General features: G+C 44.5%; 1 protein-coding gene across 1 annotated transcript in view; it reads right to left on the bottom strand.

The window, feature by feature from the left end:
* Positions 1–24,492, bottom strand: part of LRIG1 (leucine-rich repeats and immunoglobulin-like domains 1) — a 59,288-nt gene extending 34,796 nt beyond the window's left edge. Inside the window, exons 1-4 of the mRNA XM_014946635.1 lie at positions 24,385–24,492; positions 20,321–20,418; positions 19,284–19,355; positions 14,276–14,350 (exon numbers count right to left, since the gene is read on the bottom strand). Coding sequence (XP_014802121.1) covers positions 14,276–14,350; positions 19,284–19,355; positions 20,321–20,418; positions 24,385–24,492 — 353 coding nt within the window. The remainder of the gene's footprint in view (positions 1–14,275; positions 14,351–19,283; positions 19,356–20,320; positions 20,419–24,384) is intronic.
* Between the last annotated feature and the right edge of the window lie 263 nt (positions 24,493–24,755).

Here is a 24,755-nt window from a genome sequence, read left to right as displayed (position 1 = left end):
GGCTTTTTTTTTTTTTTTTTTCCTTCTACCCGAAATTAAGAATTGCTACATTTTGTTTTTGGCGGAAAAAAAGGGGAAAAAAAAAAAAAAAAAAAAAAAGGCAAGCTGTAATACAGCAAACCTATTAAACCAACACCTGTTATAGACATCAAAAATAAAATCAAGCTTCAAAAGAGAAGCACCACACCTCGGGTAGGGTTCTATTAATACGAGAGCACATTTTTAAAATTAGCGTATGCTGGAGATCACGAGAGTAGAAACGGAGAGATTAAAAAGTTCAGGGTTTGGTTAATATTTCCATACTGGGAAAGTATTGAAGAAACCAAATGCTTGAGCCGGAAAGAGTTATGGGGTTTGCTACCATGGGACAGGCAAGGTTTGGTGTCAGAGAAGGGCCCTGCAAAGAGAGCGAGATCAAAGGAGCCGTAACAGGAGACGGATCACATCCACTGTGACTAACCGATGCCTGGAATTACCTGCCCTCCTCCTCCTCCACCTTCTCAATTCAGGGAAGATGGACATTTAATATTGATCCTCCTAAAAGCACTAGCAAAGAGTCAAGACACAGGCTCCTACACTCTCACCTTAGATGATCTGCCATCTGATTTTAGCCCATCACTCACTCCACACACACACAAAAAAATAAATTGAAAAAAATCATAGTTTCAGAGTGGAATGCAATGCCTGAGAAATTTTCATGACAAGGATGAAGGAGAACTGATAACATAGAAGATGTGTTTGCATTTACAATAACAGCAACATAAATGTTTCTGTTCTGGTCATGTTATTATGATCAATAGCCAAAGATCTGTCCCAAGTGCTTCTTACTAATGCATGGAAAGAAGAACAGGGGAGAATGTCATCGAGACGTGGACACCAGCTTTGACTCAAAGTTTGTACAGTTTATCAATGCACAACTTGCGTGATTTTAACATGTTACTCATAAAATTTTTTTCCAGTGAGACTCCTCCACTATACTGGAACTTGTGAAAGATTGGCTTTAGAGTATCAGAAGGTGAACACGCAGGTGACGTGCTGGAAATCTGTGTCACACCATCCCTCTGCACAAAACCTTCCCTGAAAGGCTGAACTGCCCCAAAGTGCAGAAGGCCTCACAGTTCCCAACCACTCTGGAAAGCACCCCCAGCCATCTGACATTTTGCACTATCATGTCAGCCTTGCCAGGACAATCCACGAGGCTCAACATTTTGCACCATTATAAGAATATACATTTTTTAACCAGCACAACATGTGCTGTATTTGCTTATTGGAACAGCTTCGCTGCCCTTTCAGAGTAAGGGCTGCATGGGTTATTGTCCGGGCAGGAAGCAGGGATGCATGGAAGCAGCCCCCACTTTTCTCAGATGCTCTGAATCACTCCTTCCCCAAGGAATCCTGGCGGATTCCCAGGCTGCTGCAGATCCAGCTCTGTTTGTTCAGGTGCTGGCTGCACGCACAAGAGCTGAGTGGTGGCAGCCCAAGCAGCCACTGCGTTTTAGGGTCAGCCACAAAAAGCCACCAAAAACACACACACCGAAAAAACTCCCGATGAAACAAAAAAGAAGCACCAAAAACAAAAAAAAAAAAAAAAAAATCCCCCTTGTGTAATTTTTACAGGTATCCTACCTTTTCTTTAAAGGTTTGCATGCTCCAAATCTGTAAGTGAGCATCTTCCCTTGCCCTAGTACTCCTTCAGAAAAAAAAAGCCTAAGGTGTGGCAAACAAAATCTGTGACCATGTAACGCTGTTTTCATTTAAATCTGTCATATGTAAGTATAAAGGAAGAACAAGCTGATGGAGCAAGTCCAACTATATCAAACTATGGCAGAAAGTCTAAAGACATTGCTCCATCTGCAATACATCAGCTTCAAACCCGATATACTTCAGAGGGCTTTCATCCAGCAGGTTATGTTCTTGCCTTGTGTTGGTGGCTTAGGATGGACAAGCATGAAGCAAACTACCCAAAGCTATACGCAGGCTGGGACATAGGAGATCGAAGAAAAAGGCTTTTATTTCTTCCTTTTTTTTTCCTTTTTAAGGGGAGAAAAAAATATGTCACCTTTCATGGAGAAGTGACTGCATTTCTGTTCCAGGTCACGGACATCTGGAGTCAGAAAGGAGTCTGGGAGATGGGATTTGCTCATCCATCCCTTTGGACCTGGGAGCAGCAGCCACCTGCAAGTCAAGTCAGTGACACTGCAAGGGCTGGGTTACGAGCTCCTTATTCCCACAGGCAAATGATTACTCATCCAAATAGTCCCACTGCAGTCAAGAGGACTATTCATGTGAGACTGGTGTGACCCAAGGACTATCCTTTACCTATCTATTAAGGGCTACTCTGTGGCCACCCCACAGGACCAAACTCATCTTTCTTACACACTGATGGACTGCAACCGTTGACCCTGGTGCAGGCAAAGTGTGGCCTCAGAGCATCCTTGGGCCCTGGGTACATGAACATGGGCAGATGTTATCCTCCTGCTAGACACACTCTTGTAGCTCTTTCATGAGGCAGCCATATGGGTAACAGCTAGGCAGAGATCAAGCACACACTTTAGAAGCTGGCTTTGGAGGCAGCTGGACATAACCTGTATTTGATGAACATTCATTAAGGGCTTTTGTTGGGTTCAGTATGAACTGCACAAAGGAAAGCCTTTCTTCTAATATAACCAGAAACACCACATCCAGTGAGATACGAATTCTCTCAGGATATTTCTGCACTAGCAACGTTTATGTAAACTTTCTGACTTGTCAGATGCCCTTATGCTGTGTGTTTAATCCACTGAGGTAAGTGATGTAATTTTTAAAAGCACTCTCCCTCACTTTGATCTGCATTTACTCTCACTAGACTTTTTTGACTTGCCACCATATGATTTTGGATATTTTTTCCAATATGCAACTTCCTAAGCCTTCGGCATTCACTCTCATTAGCAGAGTAAAACGTGTGGGACAGGCAGGATAAGAAACTAGTCATCTTTAAAACAGAGGCTGTCTTATCTCCTCAGCAGATTGCACAACCTGTTATGACATCAAAGCAAATTAAGATTCCTGAAGACAAGACAGTCTCTGTTACGGGCACAGTCCCCCCCATCAGCAACAGGGTGGTTTCAAGAGGACCAGAGTTTCTGCTCTCTTCTGGTTACACTGGATGTTTCAATGAGGACTGTACTCCACAGAGGCTTTTAAAATGATGTATTCACAAAGGGAACAGACCCATTTAAAAGGTTGTGTAAAGCATCTTTCATTGTCTGTCACAGCCTCTCGACGGTTGGACAAGATGATCTTTAAGGTCCCTTCCAACCTAGAAGATTCTGTGATTCTGTAAGGAGCTTTCCTGAACTTTTATGAACTCAATACCAGAGCACAACCTTCCTTCCCTGTGTGCAGCTCTATCTCAAAACATCTCAGCAATTATCTTCAGGGTCACTGTGCGCATCCCTCAGTGGGATGATGCACCTGCAAGCGTTGGGGCCAGGGATCTTCAACAGGAGCCAGTTCTCTGGCACAAGGGAAGGAGAGCACCTCTAAGTCACTGACCATAATCAATGCTGGTTTTGAAACAGGCCACTTGTGAACGCTCATAGCTGTGCTAGTTTTTCACTCCCTTCTCCTCCAGCTCTCAGTCCAAACCACTGCTCATCACCTTCCATAGTCTCACATTCCTTGACCTCAGGCTGGAGCAAGCTCTAAGAAAGGCTCCAAAGGATAGGAAAGGCCCTGCTGAGAGCTGAACTCTGCTAAGAAGGAACAGAATTGTCCTATAGGAATAGAAGGAAGAGAGTCACGTAAGGTAAATAGCAGTTTTCATGCAAGAATGCAGGAAACCACATGGCTCTGCATCAAGTGTCTGAGAGGGGTCGTGGGGCTCAGTAGAGCCTCTTTGAAGGAAGGGCTGCATCAGGATTTGAAATGGGTTATTCAGTTGCTGGCAGATGACAGAACATTTCTATGTTCTACATCTTATGCCTTTGGTCTGCTACTCTCTTTCTCCGCCATCAGCTTTTCCTCTTCCACTTTTACCTCAAGGGGCTTTATCCTGCTGCTGATACATGCCAGCAAAACTCAATTTTCTATAACAAATTAAATGCATAAGGCAGTCCTTAACGCCAAGAAAGAGCCCAGCTTCACCCCCACTGCTTTGGTGCTCCGAGGAGTTCCCGCTCTCCACGGTCCCACACTCCCACAGCACCCAGCACAAGGAGCCACTCCGGGTCAGGGCTGCTGCCAACCCCCCCCAGATCCTTCTCACTGGCCTCAAAGATGAGTCAGGTTTGTGACAAGGAGGAACAGACACCAAGAATCAGATCCAGCCCAGATGTGAATTTAACTAGCCCAGAGCAGCTACCCTGTCCCACTCCCAAGCAGAGACAGCAGCCTCTTTTCATTTCCATTGCAGGCAAGTTTTGTGCTTCTAATCAACAAGGGCAGTATTTTCATTTGAAAGCCAATAGGGTCCAGGATCACAAGGCATGTAGGCACTTTTATCCTTAAATCCCGATGCTGATTTTAGTTTCTCTTTGTGTAATAAATGATCAAAGTAAAGAAGATCCACCACAGCCTAGTGAGTGCATGTGTTTTGTGGGTGGCTTTGTTTTGTTTTTGTCTCTCCGCAGGAGCGAGGAGGGGAAAATACACAAGCAGAGAAGCAATTTGAGTGCAAACCAAATGTAATGACTCTGCCCGTGATGCTGGGACATTAATCCAAACTGTAATTACAAGCAGACTTCTTGATAGCATGCACTGCTTGTGCCTGAAAGCCATGATGTGACACGGGTTTCTCCTCACCTTTGACAGGAGTACAAAGAAAACAGGTGGATTTAACTACACAGCAGCTCCATGACCCTGATGCTAAGGCAGGTAAATAAAGGACAGCACACTTGAATGTGTCTACTCTCCAGACCAAACTCTCTTAACTCTCATGGAACTTGTGGCAGAAGTCACTAAAAGACTTGCCCCTTGAAGAAGGCAGCAGTTGGAGAAACACATTTTTAACTGGCCAGTCAAACTCCTGTTAACACTTTCGAGATGTAGATAGGCTGGCTGGTTAGTCTGTTCCTACATGACACACGCTTTTGCTCTGTTGAAAGGGCTTATCTGTCTTGTCAGCAAGGTCACCAGAACAGGGATAGCCTCTGGGCAGGCTTCACTGCGAGCTCTGCTCGGCTGAGACTCTTCAGCCCGCAATAAGCAACAGCTCCTATGTAGAAAAGCAATGGTCAAGTTAGCAAAGAAAATTCTTCTTAACAAGTCCAGGCACCCTGTTATTACAAAGCATGTCAAGTACCAAGGATGGCTTCAGGAAACTGCAGAACAAGGTGTCAAAAGATGGAAGGAACAGAAAATTTGAGCTCTGAAGTAGAACTGCTATTGTGTTAAGCCAGGCTGGTGTCAAAGACTATCTGTTCAAGCTTTCCTAGAACAGATCTTGTAAAATCATTTACCACCACTTAGCCAATAAGTTATTCAAGCTACTCTAATAAGACCATTTACCCCTTCAGATTCTCTTATTTTGAAAAAGATGACAGCTCCCTCAAGAACAGAGTCTGGAGGGGAAAAAAATATCTTCAATAAGACCACCAAAAGGTGTTCCTTTTCCAGGGCACTGGAAAAATTACACAAATCCAATCCCTTTCCCTGGTTGTTTATGCTAATTGCCCCTCTGTTCAGCAACTGCTTCCACACAGCAGTGATTTGCAGTATACAGATTGGACAGGAGAAAATATTTTACATCTAAAACCAATTAACCATTTTATGGATTCTTTCTTTTGCCATCAACTCAACTCTTCCCTCTCCCCAAAGTAGCTCTCTCTGCTCGGATCTGACCACTAAACCAGTTGGTTTTTCCCTTGTATTTCCCTGCGTTCCTGTTGCATTTTCCAGCTACCCTTGCTATTTTCCCTGATGTGCAATTGAACATTAAATGGTTCGACAGGCAGAACATGTACTCACCCAACCACTTATTCCCAATCAATATTCACGTGGAATTCCTGTTAACAAGCAAGAGTTATGCACACATGTGGAAGGGAGGGTGGCCTCTTAAGGGATCACTTCACGTAAAGGTATGACTGATCACTTTCTCATCCACCTTAACCAGCAATCGGATCTTCCATCCCGCATACCCCCAGCAGGGCTGCTTTTGCACGAGTAAGATCCTAACTTTTGACGTGATCTCTGTTTTCTTCTCCGCGATTAGTCAGGGAATTTAATGTGAGTTAAAAATTACAGAAAATCCAGCACAGTGTCAGCTTTTAATTCTGTTAAAAATTAGTTTCTAGAGATTTTTTTGCGAATATTTTCCAACCTAGACATAGCAGGATCACATTTTAGTGAACCCTATTTACACTAGTGTTTCTTTACCCTGAATTACACACTATTCCTAATAGTGCCAGTGGAAGCAATGATGGAAGTGCTAAGCATCGTACGGAGCAGAAGGTAAACGGTAAAACTGATGTTTTACTCACTGGGCTTTGAACCACATGGGCAGGATTCATTTTTTCACACCTCTGCTGAAACAGTTTTAGCCTTGTTATATGCAGAGGAACTAAAAGACACTGCCTGTTCTCAAGCCTTCCAGGACGCTTGAAGGTAAACAAAATGGAGAGATTCTGAAAGTGCTTTATGGCACCATATTTTTTAAAAAAATAATAAATATCCCAATTCTACCCCTACCCCTCTTCTTGCTCCTTGCTAGGGATCTACTTGATGCTTGGAGCAAGCACCACTGGTCTAACAACCAGCATAAACTGACAACCAATATTGAGGACTAACTGGGAAATCTCAGACAGGAGGAAAGCACAGAAACAGTAACATAGACTGATAGTTCCCTGATTTTATGTAGTTTTGTTACAAAACTCAATCAGCCAAGCTTTCAGAGAGAGAAATGAGTAGAGAATTCCACCCAGAAATCATTTAACTTGCTTTTACTGCAGCTGCAACTCTGCTTTTACTCACCCCTGAGCAAACTAAATTGCTATTACTAGCAGTTTTTAGGCAGGAAACTCCAATATGCTAAAAAAACTTTCAACTCAGCAAGTTATTTATGTCTGAAATCTGCTCAGCCTGTGAAGACTAACAAAGGAATTGCTTTTGTAGACGTGCTTTATTTGCCATATGCCATTAAATGAGACAGTCAATCTACCACAGATATTAATAGTAGTGAGTTTGGGCTATTCTAAGGCTCAAATATGAGGCTATTTTTCATATTGACCTTAACAAAAGATCATGGTCACAAATGACCCTAACTACTAATCTAGGCTTGATCTGCAGAGGGACAGAACTTGGAAACCATCTTGTGCATTGTACACAACACACACCTGCCCTCGAACACACCAGAAGATGCTTTACATTCATGGGTCACATCTGCCCTGGGGCAATTCCTGCTCTTCAGCTCAGAGGAAACAGACCTATCCCAACAAGAATTTACTTGGTCTTGGGGTGTAATGAATGTGTGGGGGAAACACAAAAAAGATACTGTTCCAGTATTCCAAGTCCTTGTCTTGTACCCCATCCCACAAGACCCTCGTGTCCTCTTCCTTTGTTTTTAGAACAAATACTAAGCTAGCATGACCTACTGAGTGGCCCACAGATGTCAGAGCAGACCTAGCCCAGCTCAAAACAATTCCCTACTTGCAGAAGAAGCTGCCACAGCTGCACAAAACTGTAGGCTCAAGGAGTAACTGGTATTCCACAAGCTGCCACCAACTTTCACTATTTTTTTCCTCTGGCCAATTTTTACACTGCTCTGTACATGCCCGGATTGCTTTCTGATGCTCTTTTGTTGAGTCTGAGGACTATGTGCTTTACTGCCTTTGCTTTTCTAGAAGAAATGATTACTCATTTCCCTGGAATAGCCTCAGATCCTTTGCCATTTCCATGCGCTCACGTTATATCTGAAAGCTCAGAGAGGACATACAAATGATTAGAACAGTTTCAACAGCCCAAAAGAGAAGTCAAAACAGCCTCTCTTCTGGTGGTTGGGAGCACATGATTAATGAGAATTTCCTCCTCTGGGAAAGGCTCTTGCAGTCTTTGGCCTCAAAAACTAGCAGACTTTACGCACCAGAGCCTTACTATGAACTCTGAGCAAAACAAACAGGAGAGGTGGGTTTCAGAATATCTTATGCCTCTATGTTACTTGCATGCTGAACAGCCCGACTGCCAGCATTCTTTCTATTCACCCTTCCACATCAATGTATTCGCATTCAAAAATAGAAGCTGAGTAGCGTAGCCTGTAGCATGGACCAAATCCTCAGAAAGCAGCTCTTTCTCCAGCTTCTGAAGGGAACTGCCTGAGTAAACACTGGAGAGTTGATCCCTGTGGACATTACAGCACATAAGAACCAATGCAAGCAGGGGCTGGGGGTGAATCTGCTCCCACTGATGGATCTATACCTGCATATACCACTTTTCCTTACTTACCAGAGAAGGTTTTCTTCGTGCAAGTAATTATGCAGCAGGGCAGGCAGTGCTGACTCCAACCGGACCCCGCACACGGCTGCTTCTGAGTCATCTGCATTTTGTGCTTATGAGCACACAACCGCTTGCTGTGATCCAGATGGAATTAACAGAGTATTCTCCTTATTTCTAATTGTTAGATCATCCTTTTCTAAAATCCAGCAAAGATGACTTGCAGACTAAGTCTCTTGGGGGTCAAGGCGGTTGTTTTGTTTGTACAGCAATTAGCACAGCAGGATCCCAGGCCACAAATGGCCTCCAAGGCTACATCTCTACCATCGTGTTAGCTCAAACCTCAGTTCTTCATTTCAGCCCAAACTTCCCAACTATCAACACCGCCTACACAGAGGTTTATACTCTGGCCTAGTCAGGAACACAAAGTGAGCTCACACCTCACGTAGAGACCAGCTCAGGCTTGAGCTGTGCTCCATAAACAGCACAGATGCAGCAGTTTTGAGCTCTTTTCCTCTAACAGGAGTCACCCAGAGAGGCTGCCACAGGCAGGAACTGAAGCTGCAGTTCTCCTGATACTCAGACCTAAGTCTTCACCATCTTAACTTGAAAAGCAAAAACGAACTGGAGTCACATCTCACCATCACAACCTCAGCTCCTGGGAAAAGCCAGCGGAAAGGAAGGCGTAGTTGCTAGATCATACTTGGATCAGCAGAGTACAGTGACTGCTAGCACTGTTTCAGCTAACACAGCAAGACACATTTGTCTTGGGTGAAAGCAAAACAGCAGCTCAAAGAATCTAATGGACCACACAGGTCTTCAGAAAGAAGCTCTGAAAACCTCATTTGACCACACTAGTGAATCAGTGCAAACAGCACGAAAATAACAGTTGCTTTCCCAAGCCTTCACTAAGAAAGCACAAGGCAACAGCTCCAGGAGGAGGATTAATAGTATGATCCCGATTCTGCCACGTTAGGGATCTCCAAGACCAGTCAAGTCTAATTCAATACAAAGTCTAATGAGATACAATGAAAATTAAAGCTAAATTTAGACGAGAAACAAAAGTCACATTACTGACTACATCACTAATTTAACCAGAATTATAGTGAAATCCCCAACACTTAGAGCAAGAGCTCTCTAAGAAACCATGCAATTCAAATGGAAACATTACTCCTGATGCAGGAATTACTGGCTGCAGTCTTTGACCTGTCCTACCCCTGACATCCAGATGGAATACTACTGAGTATCCTGCTTTTCATGAGGACCTTGCTCCCCAATTAGTATCTGAGCTCACCAGTCCTTTCAAACAGATCTAGCATGTTCTTGCCACTCCCAGTTTCCAATTCTCCATGTATTTAATTTTCAAATTTTACATGATATATTTTGCCTGTGGCACAGTAGATCACTTACTCTTCTCCTATTAGCCCTCTCTGTTTAATTACAGTTTAATGCGAATTGATCTTTACATTAATGAGCCTGTAAAGAAGATTGATTTTCTTCAAGAGACTTTTATGCTCAGTTTGGCAGCAGAGTAGTCCTATTGATTTCGCTTTCCTCAGTAAATACGCTGCAGAGTGTCATTGCATCCTCTGTGAGTCAGCTAATCCTATTTCACACTCCTTTGCTCCAAAAATCCCTATTCTGACTTCCTTGTTATCTGTGCTTACTCAGAGCAAGATCATGGGGCCAAAGCATCTCAAACAGCTCTGACTGTTGCTAACATACAGCTGACTGCCGTGGGTCACTATCCCCTTTGTTCCTAAATGGCTGGGGGCTTAAAAGACTTACAGTGAAAGTTATTTTTAAGTGTTTAATCTGTTAACTTCCTTAATGCCTAGCCAGCTAAGGACGTGGCACAGAGTGTGTTCTGTTTACCACGCTGCAGAGGTCTGGTTAGCAGGCTGGAGTCCTACAGCTGTGGGACAGCCTGTGCTGGCGTGCCTGCATCAGTGGATGCTGAGTGAGTCGGGCTGGCCACCTTGGAGCCAGCACAGAGGACAAGGATCCATCTCTGTCTTCCCGTGAGGACATCCCAAAAGTCCCCCAGGATGCATCCACGCACATGCAGGTGGATGAAGCAGTGGCAGACAGGCCCCAGAGTGAGGGCTGAGCCTGTGCCTGCACAGAGGTTTGGGGAAAATCTGCAGTAACAGCCCAATGCAGAGCTGATTGCAGCTCAGCTCCTCCTCTCCCCCAGCCAAGAGACTCTCCGTGCAAGTTAGTGAGGAAGTTGGATATCAACAAACTCAGTTTTGCTGCAAAGAAATGGTTTCATTCTGTCTTCCCTCTCCCCACCAGATCAGGTAACAGAGTCTTCTCGAGAGCCTACAGAGTTAACACACTGGAGTTGCAGCAGAACATTGGGAAGGGAAATCCTCAGCCAAGAGCATGTCAGTGAAAACATCCTGCCATCAACTCCCAAATGTCCAAGTCTAGGAACTGTAGCTAAATTACAAATGCTGTGGGAATTTCAGGCAAGATTCTCCTCTCAGCTACTCCGATGTAATTTCGGAATGAATCCAGATTCAGTCTCTCCCCCTCCCAGCTGAATTTCCTGGCTTTTGTTTGCACTAACAGATGTTTGCATTTAATGCCTGTCTTTATTTGGTAACCCGTGCATAGATTATTTTTCCCTTCTGTTCTATTAAAAGCCTTATCAAGTCCCTTATGTTTGCTCTTGTTGAGATGAACGACTTTGGCAGTATTTTCAACGTGCAAGGCAAACAAAGTGACTCTTCAAGGAATAATTAAACTGAACTAAACTTCATGGTAGTGTATTAGGGCATAACATGTTTGATACATATGCTATGCCTGCATCCATCTGCAGCCTGAAACATCTAAAGATTTGCAGAAAGTCTTGAGAATTCTCTCTCCAACAGATTCCCACATGCTTACATATGGCCCACGGTCCACATGCACGTGGGGTCAAGCAAGTTTTGGGTGATGGAGAGAGAACAGGTATGGGAAACCCCAAGACAGGGAATGCAAAGCAATCAAGCTCATTAAAATGAAAAAAAAAAAATATGGAGAAATCTGTCATACTGCCAAGCTCATATTCCTTTCTCTCAGCACCAAAATGAGAGAAAGTCTCTTCCCCAGTTTAGGAAGAGCAGAAGATGAAGTAACTCATTCAAAAGGACTGTTCTGAGTGACAAATATACAAGCCTTGCTTTTATAATGCATTCACAGCCCTTTGGAAATACTTAACCACATGCAATATACAAAACCTACTTCAGAGGTTTGTGAGGTAAACACACTTCACACATTTCTAAACACTGGGAAAAAAAAAAGAAAATGTATTTATTTTTCTTTAGCAGTAAGAATACACTGTAACACTATATACTTAAACATAAACCAGTTTCTCAGTACACAGTCTTCATTATGAGTCTTCACCCTGGGTTTGGTTTGGCAGCCTCCCCAATTATTACTTCACAGATTCGCAGGCCAGAAGAAACCAGTATGACCATATAATCTGATTCCTTACATCACAGAAGGCTAAAGAACTTTACCCAACAATTTGCGTATCAAGCTCATTAACCCAGAGTTGAACTGAAGGACCATCTTTTAGGAAGACATCCAATTGATTTAAAGACTCCCAAGGATGGAGAAAGCTTCACTTCCTCAGCAAATCATTCCAATGTGGGTTAGTCAGCAACATCGATTAAAGCAGGTACTTTAAAACATCTTTCAGATTATTTTTACCTCTGATAAAAATTAAAAGGAAATGAAAGGGGAAAAAAAGTGGCATTCTCTTGAAAGAAGCTAAACAAAGAGATCCTTCTTGCAGAGGTATGACAGCAGCATTACAAATCCCACTATCAGAGTTATTTATGTGTAGCAGCTGAGGAAAGCAATACAGATTTCTGGAAAGTGATACTAAGCAGGTCTGTTTAGAATACCGTCCTTTTATCATTTGGCTTTGTACCTTACCCTTCCTTCTGCACCACTCTGAAATTTCAGAGGAGCTGTAAATCTACTGCCTTCCACCAGTTATTATTCCTCCTTTCCAAACTGCTTATTTCATTTCAGGAATAAAAAACCCCAAAGCTCTAGCAATTTGGTCCTATGCCAATAGCTAAATTAATAGCAAAAATAACAACAGGGGCTTGTGAAACTCGGATCTTTTATAGACTTCGTGAGAAAGAAAAGCCGATTTGGGGGGCCTAAAACTATATCCTGGATGGTAAATTGTATGCAAGCTTTCCACCCATAAATCAGATTTCTGGAGTTTTTTGAATCCCAATGCATAACATACTGGGTTATGTGGCAGCCTGATAAGCTCAGTGCAAGTGGCAGGCAGATGGCCTTATGTCAGGGGATCATGCCTTGAACAAGGGACCCTGCTCGGGGGGAGTTACCGCCCTGCTCTGCAGCCAGCAGCCCCTGGATCACGCATCCAGGCTTCACATGTGGTCACGCAAACAGGGAGAGGCTGCAGGAGGCAGAAATCAAACAAGCTGGTTTCACACCAACTGCGTGCAACACATTTGACAGGTCTGATAACTGCTGAGACACAAGCCACCCCTCCACCCAGAAGGTGAAGTGGTTACTTACAGATTTAACAGAGACACTTGATAATCCAGCACCGACAATAGCAGAGGAGCACTTTGGCTCTTCACAAGCTCTGCAGGAACACGGTATACCCAAGAACCAGATCAAAGGCAACCATATCTCAAACAAAAGCTAAACTCACTTCACAACAGGAGTGAGATATGGACACCGACTTGAAGCTGAGATCCCTAAACTGAATTAAGACAGTGAGGGAGTTCTGCTTTGCATATTTTAACACTGCCTAATGGAAGAGCAGGAACAGTGCCAGTTCATTTCACTCAATTTTGTCCTTGATTTAAGTAATAGGAATGTATTTTTAGTCAACAGATCAAGGTTGTCTCAGTAAGTCCGAGCCTTTCGAGCATGAGCAGTCAATCACCTGGTAGCATGGACATGGGCATTTTCCCCTAGAAGGAGAAGACAATCCATGGCAAATACAGGCACCTGCCTGTGACCACGCGCTGCAAGGCCATGCACACTGGAAGCCATCGGTTAAATTGCTCAAGCCCTTTGCTGGAGTCTGTATTAGCTATAACCACTTCCCCTTCCCAGGAACTTGGGAGGTATCATGCATACCTCAGCAAAATTCCTTCTTGGTGTGCATTACAAGCAGACACATGCAAAAATAATTTTAGAAATCCACACTCTTAAGGTACTGAGAAGTTTGATATTATAATGTCTTTATTCCCTTCAGCAGCGTTCTCAACCTGAGATCCTCAGTAGCAGATACACAAGGGCTCTCAGGTGTCTAACACTTCTGCAGGCACCTAAACTACCCAAGGTAGGAACTTCAAAGCTTCTGCACATCTAGACTTACAGTCACCAATCACTCCCTCAAAAGAAAAAAAAAAAATAAAAAAGGTTGAAAGAGACCATAAAAACAGGTCTGGAATGAGTTCCCTGAAAGATTAAAATGTGAATAGTCTCTGGCTTTAAGGGAAAAGAAGAAATGATCAGAACAGGACCAGGGAAAAAAAGAACAATAAAGGAAAGGTAAATCTCTGTACTCCTTTAATAGCACAAGTATGACATAATGGTTGAAAACCCAAGGCAGATGAGAAAAAACAATTTTACTCAATATGCAACTAACCTGTGTTTAGTTTACTGTCACAAAGTACCACTGACCATCAGCACAACATTAATCAAGACCAACCTTGCACAAATCACATGACTCCAGAAGATGTTTCTTAATTAAGGTGTTAACGAGCCCGATAATGAAGTGTGAAGAGTCAGCAGAAGTGGGTGGGTTGGCAGAAGCTAAACCTGCCCCACAAACAACAGCCCAAAAAGCCAAAAGCTGAAAGAGGGGGCAGCGACTTACAGATGGAGGGAGCGGACGCTGGAAGCAGCAGGTCCCAGGGAGGGAATGGTGGTCAGCTCGTTGTTGTTCAGTCGCCTGCAACACACAGAAATTAGTTGTTGACGCAAACAGCCTACAACCCAGCGTGCAGGAGCAGGGGATGGCCACAGCGCTTCCTTATCCCCCCTGACTCTTTGGGAACACTGACATGTTGGCAGAGGCCTCCATCTCAAGGGGTTTGCCTGAGTCCAAGTCCCACTTTATCCTCCCAGCCCAACCCTTTAATAAATGAGAGCCACCCTAACTGGTCCCACGGTATCTATTTTTATAAAAGCAAGGCTTTTTTTTTTTTTTTTCCTTCCCACCCATTCCCTTAAGTGAAGTCAAGTGCCACCAAAGGCCTGGTGCCACAACCCTCCATTGATCGGCTTGAGTTTCCACAGGGAGCTGAGCCTAAGAGAGGAGACTGTTGGCACCCACAGCATGAGGCAGCCGAGTCCCACCACCTCAGGACAATGAGTTTATCCTCCTCCCCGAGCCCCAGCTCACCCCTCCATGCCAGGCCAGGGCGTGCGGCCATGGCAGTGGGGAATGGCAGCCTCAGGCCTCCTCTCCACACCAGGCCGAGCTCTGGAAATCCCATAAAGGGCAGCCCCATGAAGCCAGCACCACACACAGACACACACAAATGGCACTGGGCACAGTAATGCCACCGAAACCAGGTAACCTGCTCCAGCTGGACGGCTGGGGAGCACCGTGTGGCCCTCCGGGACTAATGGCAATTGCAGACGGGGCCCTGCTCCTGGAAACGCCGGTACAAAAATGTCCCCCTTCAATGGCCTAATGTTTGAAGTGTTTTTCTGACTGAAAACAGATCCTTGCCATGTGACCGGCTCTTCCTTGGTTTAAAGAGCCCTTGTTTGTATGGTGAATTAGTCAATTAATTACTGTAACAGTCGCTTGTCTGGCTGCTTGAAAATTACCTAATTTCTTAGCCATCTTGCCCGCTCCCCCGCCGCCGCATGCTGAAGCCATTAAAGCCGAGCGGGGCAGCACATGGCGGCTACCCAGGACCCCCAGCCGCCTCCGATGGGCTGTCGCTGGAGGCAGAGCCTCACCGGGTCTCTCCCCACTGCCTCCTTCCAAATATTCCCCTCCTGCATCTTGAAAAAATCACGATTGGGGTGCAAGAAGCAGAGTGTCCCCACAGCAGGCTGGGGAGCACGGCACAGCTGAGCTGTGCTGAGCCTTGGGCATGAGTTGAGACAATCCTAAATTACAGTGGTGGGGTTTTTTCCCCCCCTTTAAAACTATTTTTGGCAGGTGGGAAGAGAACAGCGATACATCCATCCATCCCAGAACTTCCTTCTGATTCCTCCTAGAGCAGGCAAGATATTTGATTTCATGAGGAGTTCCAGGCACTGCTGGGATAAAAGCTTTCCTCAGCCTCGGCTCTGCCTCCGACATTATAACCCATACCTTAAAACATAAGGGGAAAAAAAGCCAGACGCATTGCAAGTCAGCAAGGAGCTCCACTTTGCAACTAAAAGCTCGTTGTTGTTCATATTATAGCAATGCCTAGAGCTTTCAAAGGTACAAAGCAATCTGGAAAGAGCATTAAAATGCTTATATTTGTGTCATGTTTTTATTAACATCCAACTGAGCATCTTTTGGAAAGGTGCAGGAGCAGGAGGATAATTAGGCCCACCCTCCACTAGCCTGGGTCAGCTCTGGTTAAGCAGCTCCGACACTGACCGGCGTCGAACAAGTGGTCAAAATCTCCTCTGACGTAAGTGTGATTTTCATATATCAGCCTGCTGTCAGGTCAGAAGTCAGTCAGAAGTGGTTCTCCCACCTCATTTTCTCTCTTGGCTCACAGGCACCAGTTGCTGATGCAGAGCAGACAGCCAAGCTTAGAATTTGCCTGGGATTTCCCTCTCATCTTCCCCCATGTAAAGGAATAAAAAAATAAAGAGAAAATAGCAAAAAAACCCACCCCGAAACAGAACAGCCAGGCTCAACAAATTTAAACTTTCAGTCTCCTTTCTCCTCCCCAGCCCTTCCCCCCTTTGACGACACAAACCTGCTGCCTCTGGATGCGAAGGCAGAGGAGGAGGGGGGCCACCCGTATAAAATATTTACGGTCCAGTTGCCAGGCTGGTGTCAAGCTGAAATGGAGCCTGCTCAAAAATAGCACAGCTCTCCAGAGCTTTCAGTGAAAGGCACTTTAGAAAATAAAAGGTGAGTTGTTTGGAGAGAAATTTTAGCACAGTTACTACTTCTTTGTTACAAATGAGCTTGGAAAACCTGAGAGCTGTGCAACCATCACTTTCATGGATCCCATGATCCGTATGACCTGAGGAAACCCCAGAAAGGACCACAGAGCCTACCCCACAGCTGCATCCTCCATCCCACTCTTTCAACCAAAGTACAAGGATGGACTGACCCCATGGGGAGCCATCAAAGGGGATGAGAGAAGACATAGATGTCCAGAAGGAGGAAAGCAATGTCACACTCCAGCCCCTTCCACCTAAGCCTCCATCAGCACAAAGCTACTAATTTCAGATCATGTGGCATCATGGGGTTTCATATCACCTTGAGCTACTAAATTGAATGCCACACAGATTGTAACTTTTCAAGGTAAAAAAAGCTTCTTAGAAAAAACCCACAAATAACTGCCTAAACCCAGGGAAAAGGAAAAAATGTAGGATAAATACAGCTATTACCTTATTAGCGTCTTGGTAAAGCAAACCAGAGCATCCAAGATAAGCTATTAAGTTTAAATCTTTTGGTTTACAGAGATATTCTTAAAATTAAGGGGAAAAAAACGGTTTTCACGATATATCACATTAATTATTCACATACAGAGACACACACATAGAGCTCTGAGGCTCTTCTTTAATACAGAGGAACCACAGGCACCATGTTCGAAGCATCATGGGAGGTTTCAGGTCTTATCAATGCATCTATTATTTGGGGCAATCTCTTTCCCTGAGGGTGCCTTGGTTTGCCCAGCACAGCGCGTACAGCAAAACACTGATTTGCTCTCAAGACATGCCACAGCATGATGCTTATTTCATGAATGTTTGCAAAGTGCTTAAAAAAAAAACCCAACAAAAAAAACCCCCAACCTCAGAAGGGAGATGCTCTGGCAGTACAGATGTGGTTCTCTTTGTGAAATGCAGTTTATTTCAGTGGTCTGTGGTTTAGCTGTTATTCAAAAGCAACCAAGATTGGTAGATAGGGCTTTTAATAGAGCTTCTCCCCTCACACGTTCCAGAGCCTGCCTTCCAGGCTCCGCTCCAGACCTCTGCCTCCCTTCCAGTCTCCCATTTCTGACTGCTCCCTTTCCCTCCTACTCACTCCTCCGCTCTCCCCCTTTTCCCCAACCCTGTCTTTCTGACACAGCAAGCAGCTCTTATCTGCACCATTACTTTGCGGGCTGCATTACTTACCTCCCCCGAACCCTGATATCTTTTTTTTTTTTAGCAGCTGATTTGTTCAGTGCAGGGCTCGTCCAGCTCTCCACGCCTGCAGCACTTCGCACAAGGGAGCTCCCTACCTCAGGAATCAGAAGCCACACGCATTTCCCAGCCCCACGCTCCCTGAAGTCACATGCCTTCAGGCACTTCCACAAATAAAAGCCATTGCTAAGCCACAATCATGTTAGGATAATTCTAAAGTCTCATGGGATCAGGGCAGTGATTCTTTTCTTTAAGCACGGAGTAATTTAAGGCTTTCCACAGTTTAAAAGAAAAGTTGAGATCCTGTAGGCAGCATTTTGCTCACCTGCATCACTTTCTCTCCCCTCCCTGACTGCTCTGTGGGATGATTAGGGGTGATTTGTTTGCAGTCCCTCCTGATGCATATTCCTCACTTAATCAGGATCCCTAGCAAGTCCCTGCTGTTAGCCTAAGCAGGGGAGCCAGGGGCAATTGGGCAGGGCAGAGATGCTACACTAATCCCCGCGGTCCAATCCTGCAGACATCAGTCAGGCAGAACTCCCACTTGCAGACGACTGGTTTGCCTATTTCAGAATCACAGGATCTGGCCCCTCCACAAGTCCCAGAGCCAACACTTAATGAAAACAGACAGGGGACAAGAGAAAATGCACGATATACACAGAGCACAGTATTGTTTCTGAAAGGAAATGTTTTCTCAGTTTCCCATGAGGCATCAGTAGCTCTTCAAACAGAGCCCAAACCTCAAGTATGCCAGCGATTCAACATTCAAATGCAAGCTCATTACCTCAACCCACCGCTTGCAATTTCAGTCACTTTCGCTTTTCAAAACCCAAAAATCAGAGCTCCAGGAATCACTGTGAATAGCTGACAAGCACAGCTCCTCTGTGAGCGTAACTGCCGAGCATTACAGAGATCAGGAGCTGGGAAATCCCACTATTCCCCAAACAAGGTCTCCTTTACCAGCATGGGGGGGTCTGGCACAGCCGCTCAGACATTCACCAGCTCCTTCTCTTCCCCCACCAAAGCAGAAGACAGCTCTGCTGGTTTAGGCTCTCCTAGCAGACTTCAAACAGAATTTGTTCTGGTTCCAAAAGGCGCACAAACGCCTGAGAGGAGGAGACACAGTTAAGTGCTTTGTTATCCACTACACTACACCTTTGTTTCCTGGGAGATTTGGGTTAGGTTGGCATCAGGTATCACCATCCCGGCTGTTCTGCCTTGCTTCAGGGTTATCCTTTCAGCAAGCAGCTTTGTGTGTATGTTCAGGTGTGTTAGCTGAACTGTTCCCTCAGAGCATTGCACAAGACTGAGGGAAGCAAACTCCAATGATTTCCAATAACAGCTACGCTGTTTTAATTGGGATGTTGTGTTCTGCTAATTGATTAGTTTAAAAAAAAAACAACAGCACAGGTACAATATGGAGAAAAAAACCTCCACACGAAGTCAAATCTGCTCATTCAAGTTAGTTAAAGGAAGGTACTGTCTTAGGAAACTGTATACGATTTCCTCCTGGCCCACAAGCCGCCCTGGCAAAATACAATTAAAACCTTTGAAGGAATACTTACACTTCCTGCAGGTTCGACAGCCCTGCAAAGGCAGAAGGATCAATCTCCGTCAACTTGTTGTAGCTCAGGTTTCTGTTAAAATAAAAGACAGTGGGATCAGCACACTGCAGTTACCGTGCTCAGCAAAACAGTCATCTTAATTATTCTGGATTGCACTGGGAGGGTGGGTTTGTTTTTAGCAAGAGCACTTAAACATGGCAGAGCAGCACTTTTCTGCTGAATACAGGAGCGAGTTTAGTCCTGTGATCAAAACGTTATCTAGCTCTCCCTAAGCTTTTTCCTTTTTTGCATCAGTGTGGTTTTAATTTGTCTCTATATTACACAATTACATTTATTATTCTTCTATTGGTTATTCACAACCACAAAACTAATCACAGATGAATAGGATATTTCCTGACAAATTAAAGTCTGAACTGAAACAATCAACAAACCTTCTGCTGAATATTTTATAGCTATATTCACACAGGGTATTTTTCATATGTTTCGTACATAACACGCAGTGGTATACACACACAGATATGTACACTTACTATGTCTAAACATAAAATTTGTCCTATATTTTCTAACAATGTATTCTTAACATATCACTAAATGTGTTTTAACTGGCAATTAAAGCTTTCAGCCAGTCATGTAGTAGTACATGCCTTGGTCCTCAACAACCCCAACCGACGCGTTCCAACTGCCTGACAGTCCCAATCTAGATCATGTTATGGCACTTCACTGACGGATGGCAAATAGGTTGTGCTGTATTATCTGAAAACAGCCCGGTGGGAGAGGAGACCTGCCTCACAGGACATCCCTGTTTGGAAATATAGCCAGAACTCAATGTGCTCCTGGAAGGGACGCACTGAGAGGACTGCTGGGGACAGCAAACAGGCAAAATAATGCAAATAAAGCACCGACTCTGAAAACCACAAGCAAGTGTTTTGCCACGCTCTGCTGTAGCATCATTCTGTGCAACAGCAGAGTCTCCCCTCCAAGATATGCACTATCAGCACACCGCAGGCAACAGGTCAAACCTGTAGCTAGGGACTTACAGATCAATTAGGACCAAGTGACTAATGATGCGGAAATTAACAAATGGCTTAATTAACATGATGTATGCAGTGTTGGCATGTTCTTGTGAGCGTGGAGTCTAAAAAGGGAGGAGGCAAATTGATGGGCGGTAGCAAAAAATGCAACCGCAAGTGGTTGTAAGGAAATTGTGAGGGGGACCTACTTTAATTTTCCCCTGCTCCACACCCTGCTCTAGGATATTATCCTGGGTAAAATTCAACCCTCGTCTCCTCTGCAGGGAGGTTACACCCTCTTACTGCACCTCTGAACATGACCCAAAAGATTCATGGCCTGATTTTAGATAAGCCCTCAAACATTCAGCTACTTATTCAAACCACCAAGCCAGTCTGACTAGAAAACTGGCCAATCTTCCCTGTTTTGTGTATCTTCTTTGTTTTAAAGCTCTGCCCACAGAACCCAAGCAGGTCTAGAGCCCAAACAGGTAAACAGGACCTAAGTCACCAAGGCTCCTACTGAACTTTTACCCAGGTTACGTGACCCAAGAGCTGAGGGACACAAAAAAAAAGGCAGCTGCCAGAAGAGCATATAGACAGAGACCTCCTGGTTTAATTACTCCTGTTCGCCCATTGTGCTTGGTGGCAATGCAAAGAGGAATCTAGGCCCACAGCAGTGCTTACTAACACTGGGACTTGAAAGACAACAAAGCTCACCAACCTTGCATGATTGGAAGGAAGCGATAAATACCTCTTTTAAGCTAAAAAGAAATTATTGATGACTTGCCCTCCTACAACACATTTATGGGAAGTCCTCAAAGCATTCCCCCGCACACAGGAACCATTCGATAGCTCCCATGCACACACGGCTCTCCATCATTTCAGAGCAGCCAGCTCTAAAGATGGTTCCTTGCATTTTGCCTGAAACGTTCAATTTTTTTGCCAATACCTGCTGTGAAACAAGGCTCTACAAATCAACAGCATAAGCTGGCTCTTAACAGGATCTAGACCTGAAGCTGCATAGGAGTGTAAAACCTAACCAAGCATCTAGTTTTAAAATATGCTGTCCTGTAAGCCCCTACTGTGTTTTAAAACACTCAGGAGACCTTTAAATCAATACCAGCCTACAGCAGATATCCATTTCACTATGAACTCAAAGGCATTTATCTAAATAAAAGTCAAACTGCAGTTTAAACTCAGAGTGCGTTTGAAAGCCAAGTCCATATTCATAGCACAATTACGAATTAAAGTGCAATTTGCCCACAGATTACATTACTACTTTTTTTTTTTTTTTAAACCACACAGCAAAATCAGGTTGGAGCTTGTCCCTGCCTGATGTACAGGCAAAAAGAGAAAATACAACAGGTAATGTCCTATAGGCTCAACACAATAAAGATAAAGCTGACACAGAAACGCTCATGACAAACTGAGGGGGAAATACAACCACGGTCATGACCGTGCATGAATCCATCTGTTTTAATGTATTTCTATGCCTTCTATTGCTGCAAATCTTTGCATTTCTTAAGGTAACATACTTATCCTCAAAACATTCCTCTGCAATAGGCTAAGAGGCCATTTTATGAACCGAGCACTGAGCATCACAGGCACCAAACTGATCATCCCTACACCTGTCAAAGGGAATAGATCCCTGGCTTAGTCCATGCTCAAGCATCGAGTGATGCTGATGTGAACTTCAGAAGTTCAAAAGTGAAAAAAACCAAAGTGCTTCATAAATTAAAGCATTTCACGGCCATGGTTTAACATCACCCAAAGTTACTTTCTTTCTGACTGGTTTTGCAGCCATTGGAGAAGCCTGAACATCAAAGGCATTGCACAAGTAGCTGGCTCTTCCACCGTATTTTGCCTGCTCCAGCAACAGAAAGACTTCCCAACAGTTGCTGCAGAAATACAAGTGAACCCCACCTTCTTTGTACGCCAAAGTCTTCAGTCCTCCCCACACTACCCTCTCCAACTGTCAGCTATCTGCACCAAACACACAACACGCTGTTCAAAAGCCACCAGGGAAATGAAAGCTAGAAATACAGGGTCAGTGCAAAATAAACAGGAGGCTTGAAATTAAATAGATACACCAAAATAAACAGTTTACTCCATTTCTGAGACTAGCTGTATTTTAACTTACATTAAAATGCCCAGGAATTTCTAGCCTGAAGCACTAGCAATCAAAGGACGTGTTTCCCAGAACGCAGATCCCCTCACTAGACAGCACTTGGCATGCTAGTCACGGCATGCAAATGGGAGAAAGAATTAACGAGCTCCAATAGATAGATCATTGGGACCGGGAGTCAGGAAACCTCCATCTATTCCTGGCTCTCTTAATCTCCTGCTGGGTGACCGGGTCATGTCACATCACCTCTCCAGAGCTTTTGTTTCCACAGCCACCCTTTGTCTGTCTCATCTATTTAGACTGTAAATAAAATTGAGGTAGGTATTGTCTCGGTTTAGTCCAATGCTGATGAAATGAGGCCTCAATCTTGGTTGGGCTCCAGTAATGCAAATAAAGAAGGGAACTCAAAACTTGAGGTCATGGGTGCATGTGACACCCCCCCACCACAAAGCATGGGTCCCAAATGTACAGCAGTGCACGAAGTACTGAACGGGCTGTAACATCCCCAACAGCTCAGCCTCTCCAGGCCAAGCAGATCAGCAATGAAGATTGGTTGGAGATGCCAAACCTGGGGGAACAACTGTCCCATCACTGAAAACTGCCACATTTCTGCTCTCCCATAGCACAGAACGTGTTCCTTCTTGAAGAGCCCCTTGGTCTGATGCCATGAAGTAGCGCAATGGCTCACTGAGCAAATGTTTCTGCCATTAGTATTCTAAAATGTCTTCTTCAAAGAAGACAAAGAAGCCCTCAAAACCCCAAACCCTATCCTTTAGCAAATCAGCACTCCCCTAAACCATCTGAGCTATCTCAGGTGCTGGGCATCTCTTCAAAGTGGCAGCTTATAAAGTACCATCTACAGTGTCTGATGACAGTCCAAAGAGACTGATGTCCTTGGTGGGTGGTCAGCCCATTTCCTGGCACCTGCATCTACATATGGGTTTAGCCAAGCCCAAGTGTGGGCATACCCACAGCAGAATCAGACTGCCCAGTGTCCTGCCTGCTTCTCTCCAGGGGTACATGTTTCTGCTGGATTACTCATGGGAGGATATTTTGATCCCTCCAAGGCAACTGTGGAAAGAAAACAGAATTCAACAGACAACCAACATAAATCCTGGACAAGAGCCTGGGCTGCAAGTTCAGGGAAGCATCCTACAAAGGTCAGAAGCTTCTACAGATGGCAGAGAAGGCAGAGCAGAGCCAACAACTTGAGTGGCCTCTAACTTTCAGATTGGTTTTTCCCTGGTAAATAGCAGCTGGTCTGAAGTTTATGGGGCTTTTTTAAAAACTGTATTTTGAGTTAATGGCATGAGAAGTGCCCTGCACATTATTTATCCATTGCATACTTCTTCATGTCTTCCTTATATTGGCTAATACAACAATGTAGGGTTTTTCCCCTGCAACCACTAAGATGCCCATGACCGGGAATGGAGACCCTGTTAAATCAATATGGGAAGGGCCTTGTTCTATCTATTCATCCATTCCAGCCTCTAAATAAGAAAGCAGTGTTTGCCTTTAGTTAGCATTGTGAAAGTGGCACTGTGGATCACTGAACACTGCAGAAGACTGAAAGGAAAGCCTTGTTAAATAACCAGGTATGGAGCCTGCCTTGAAACCACCTCCCCAAAGTAATAATGCTGTCACATAAAGAGTCCTGCTTGCCAGCCAGGAGACATCAGTCAGCTCTCTGAACCACGAGATGCCAATCGTGCCTCCTTGGGCAAGGTGTGGGGTAGACCAGAAGTTCATGTAGAAGTTTTGGCTCTGCTTTGGAAACTTGGCCAGTGTGGAGAAAAGCCACCTCTCTTTTGAAAAGAGGTGCCTGGCTGGCTCGCCAGACAAAGGAATAGAGACATATGTGGCTCCTGGTCTCTGCTCACCATGATGGTGGCTGAATTCTGTTCAGCAAGGTGAAGGTTTCCGACCCTTACATCAAAACCATTTATCTGTCAGTGTGGAAGATTACGTCAAAAGCATTTCTGCACCTTTTGATGACAGACACTGGAGAAAAGGAGGACGGCTCGAAGTTCTGCCACTGCCAACTGTGGCTTTCATTAAACACTTTGTCAACCATTGTCATAACACAACTTTTCATTGCTCTTGCACAAAAGGGAACTGTGGGCCCAGAACAATCGAGCCCTGCAATAGAAATTCCTCTGGCTAATCTGTCGAAAGATAGCTGCCTAGTCCACAGCTCACTGAATAGGCACCATCCTCTTCCCACATGTTTATAGATGGCTTTACAGCGCTGGAATGGAGGCCCCATGCACACTTGATTGGGTATGAAAAGCATGGCTGCAGCTGAATTAGCTTGGGGATGGGGGCCAGGGGAACGGG

This window comes from Calidris pugnax, unplaced genomic scaffold (genome assembly GCF_001431845.1).
Source record: "Calidris pugnax isolate Ruff unplaced genomic scaffold, ASM143184v1 scaffold81, whole genome shotgun sequence".
Lineage (NCBI taxonomy): Eukaryota > Metazoa > Chordata > Aves > Charadriiformes > Scolopacidae > Calidris > Calidris pugnax.
Note: the sequence above shows the minus strand (reverse complement) of the source record. Positions and strands in the feature narration are given on the sequence as shown.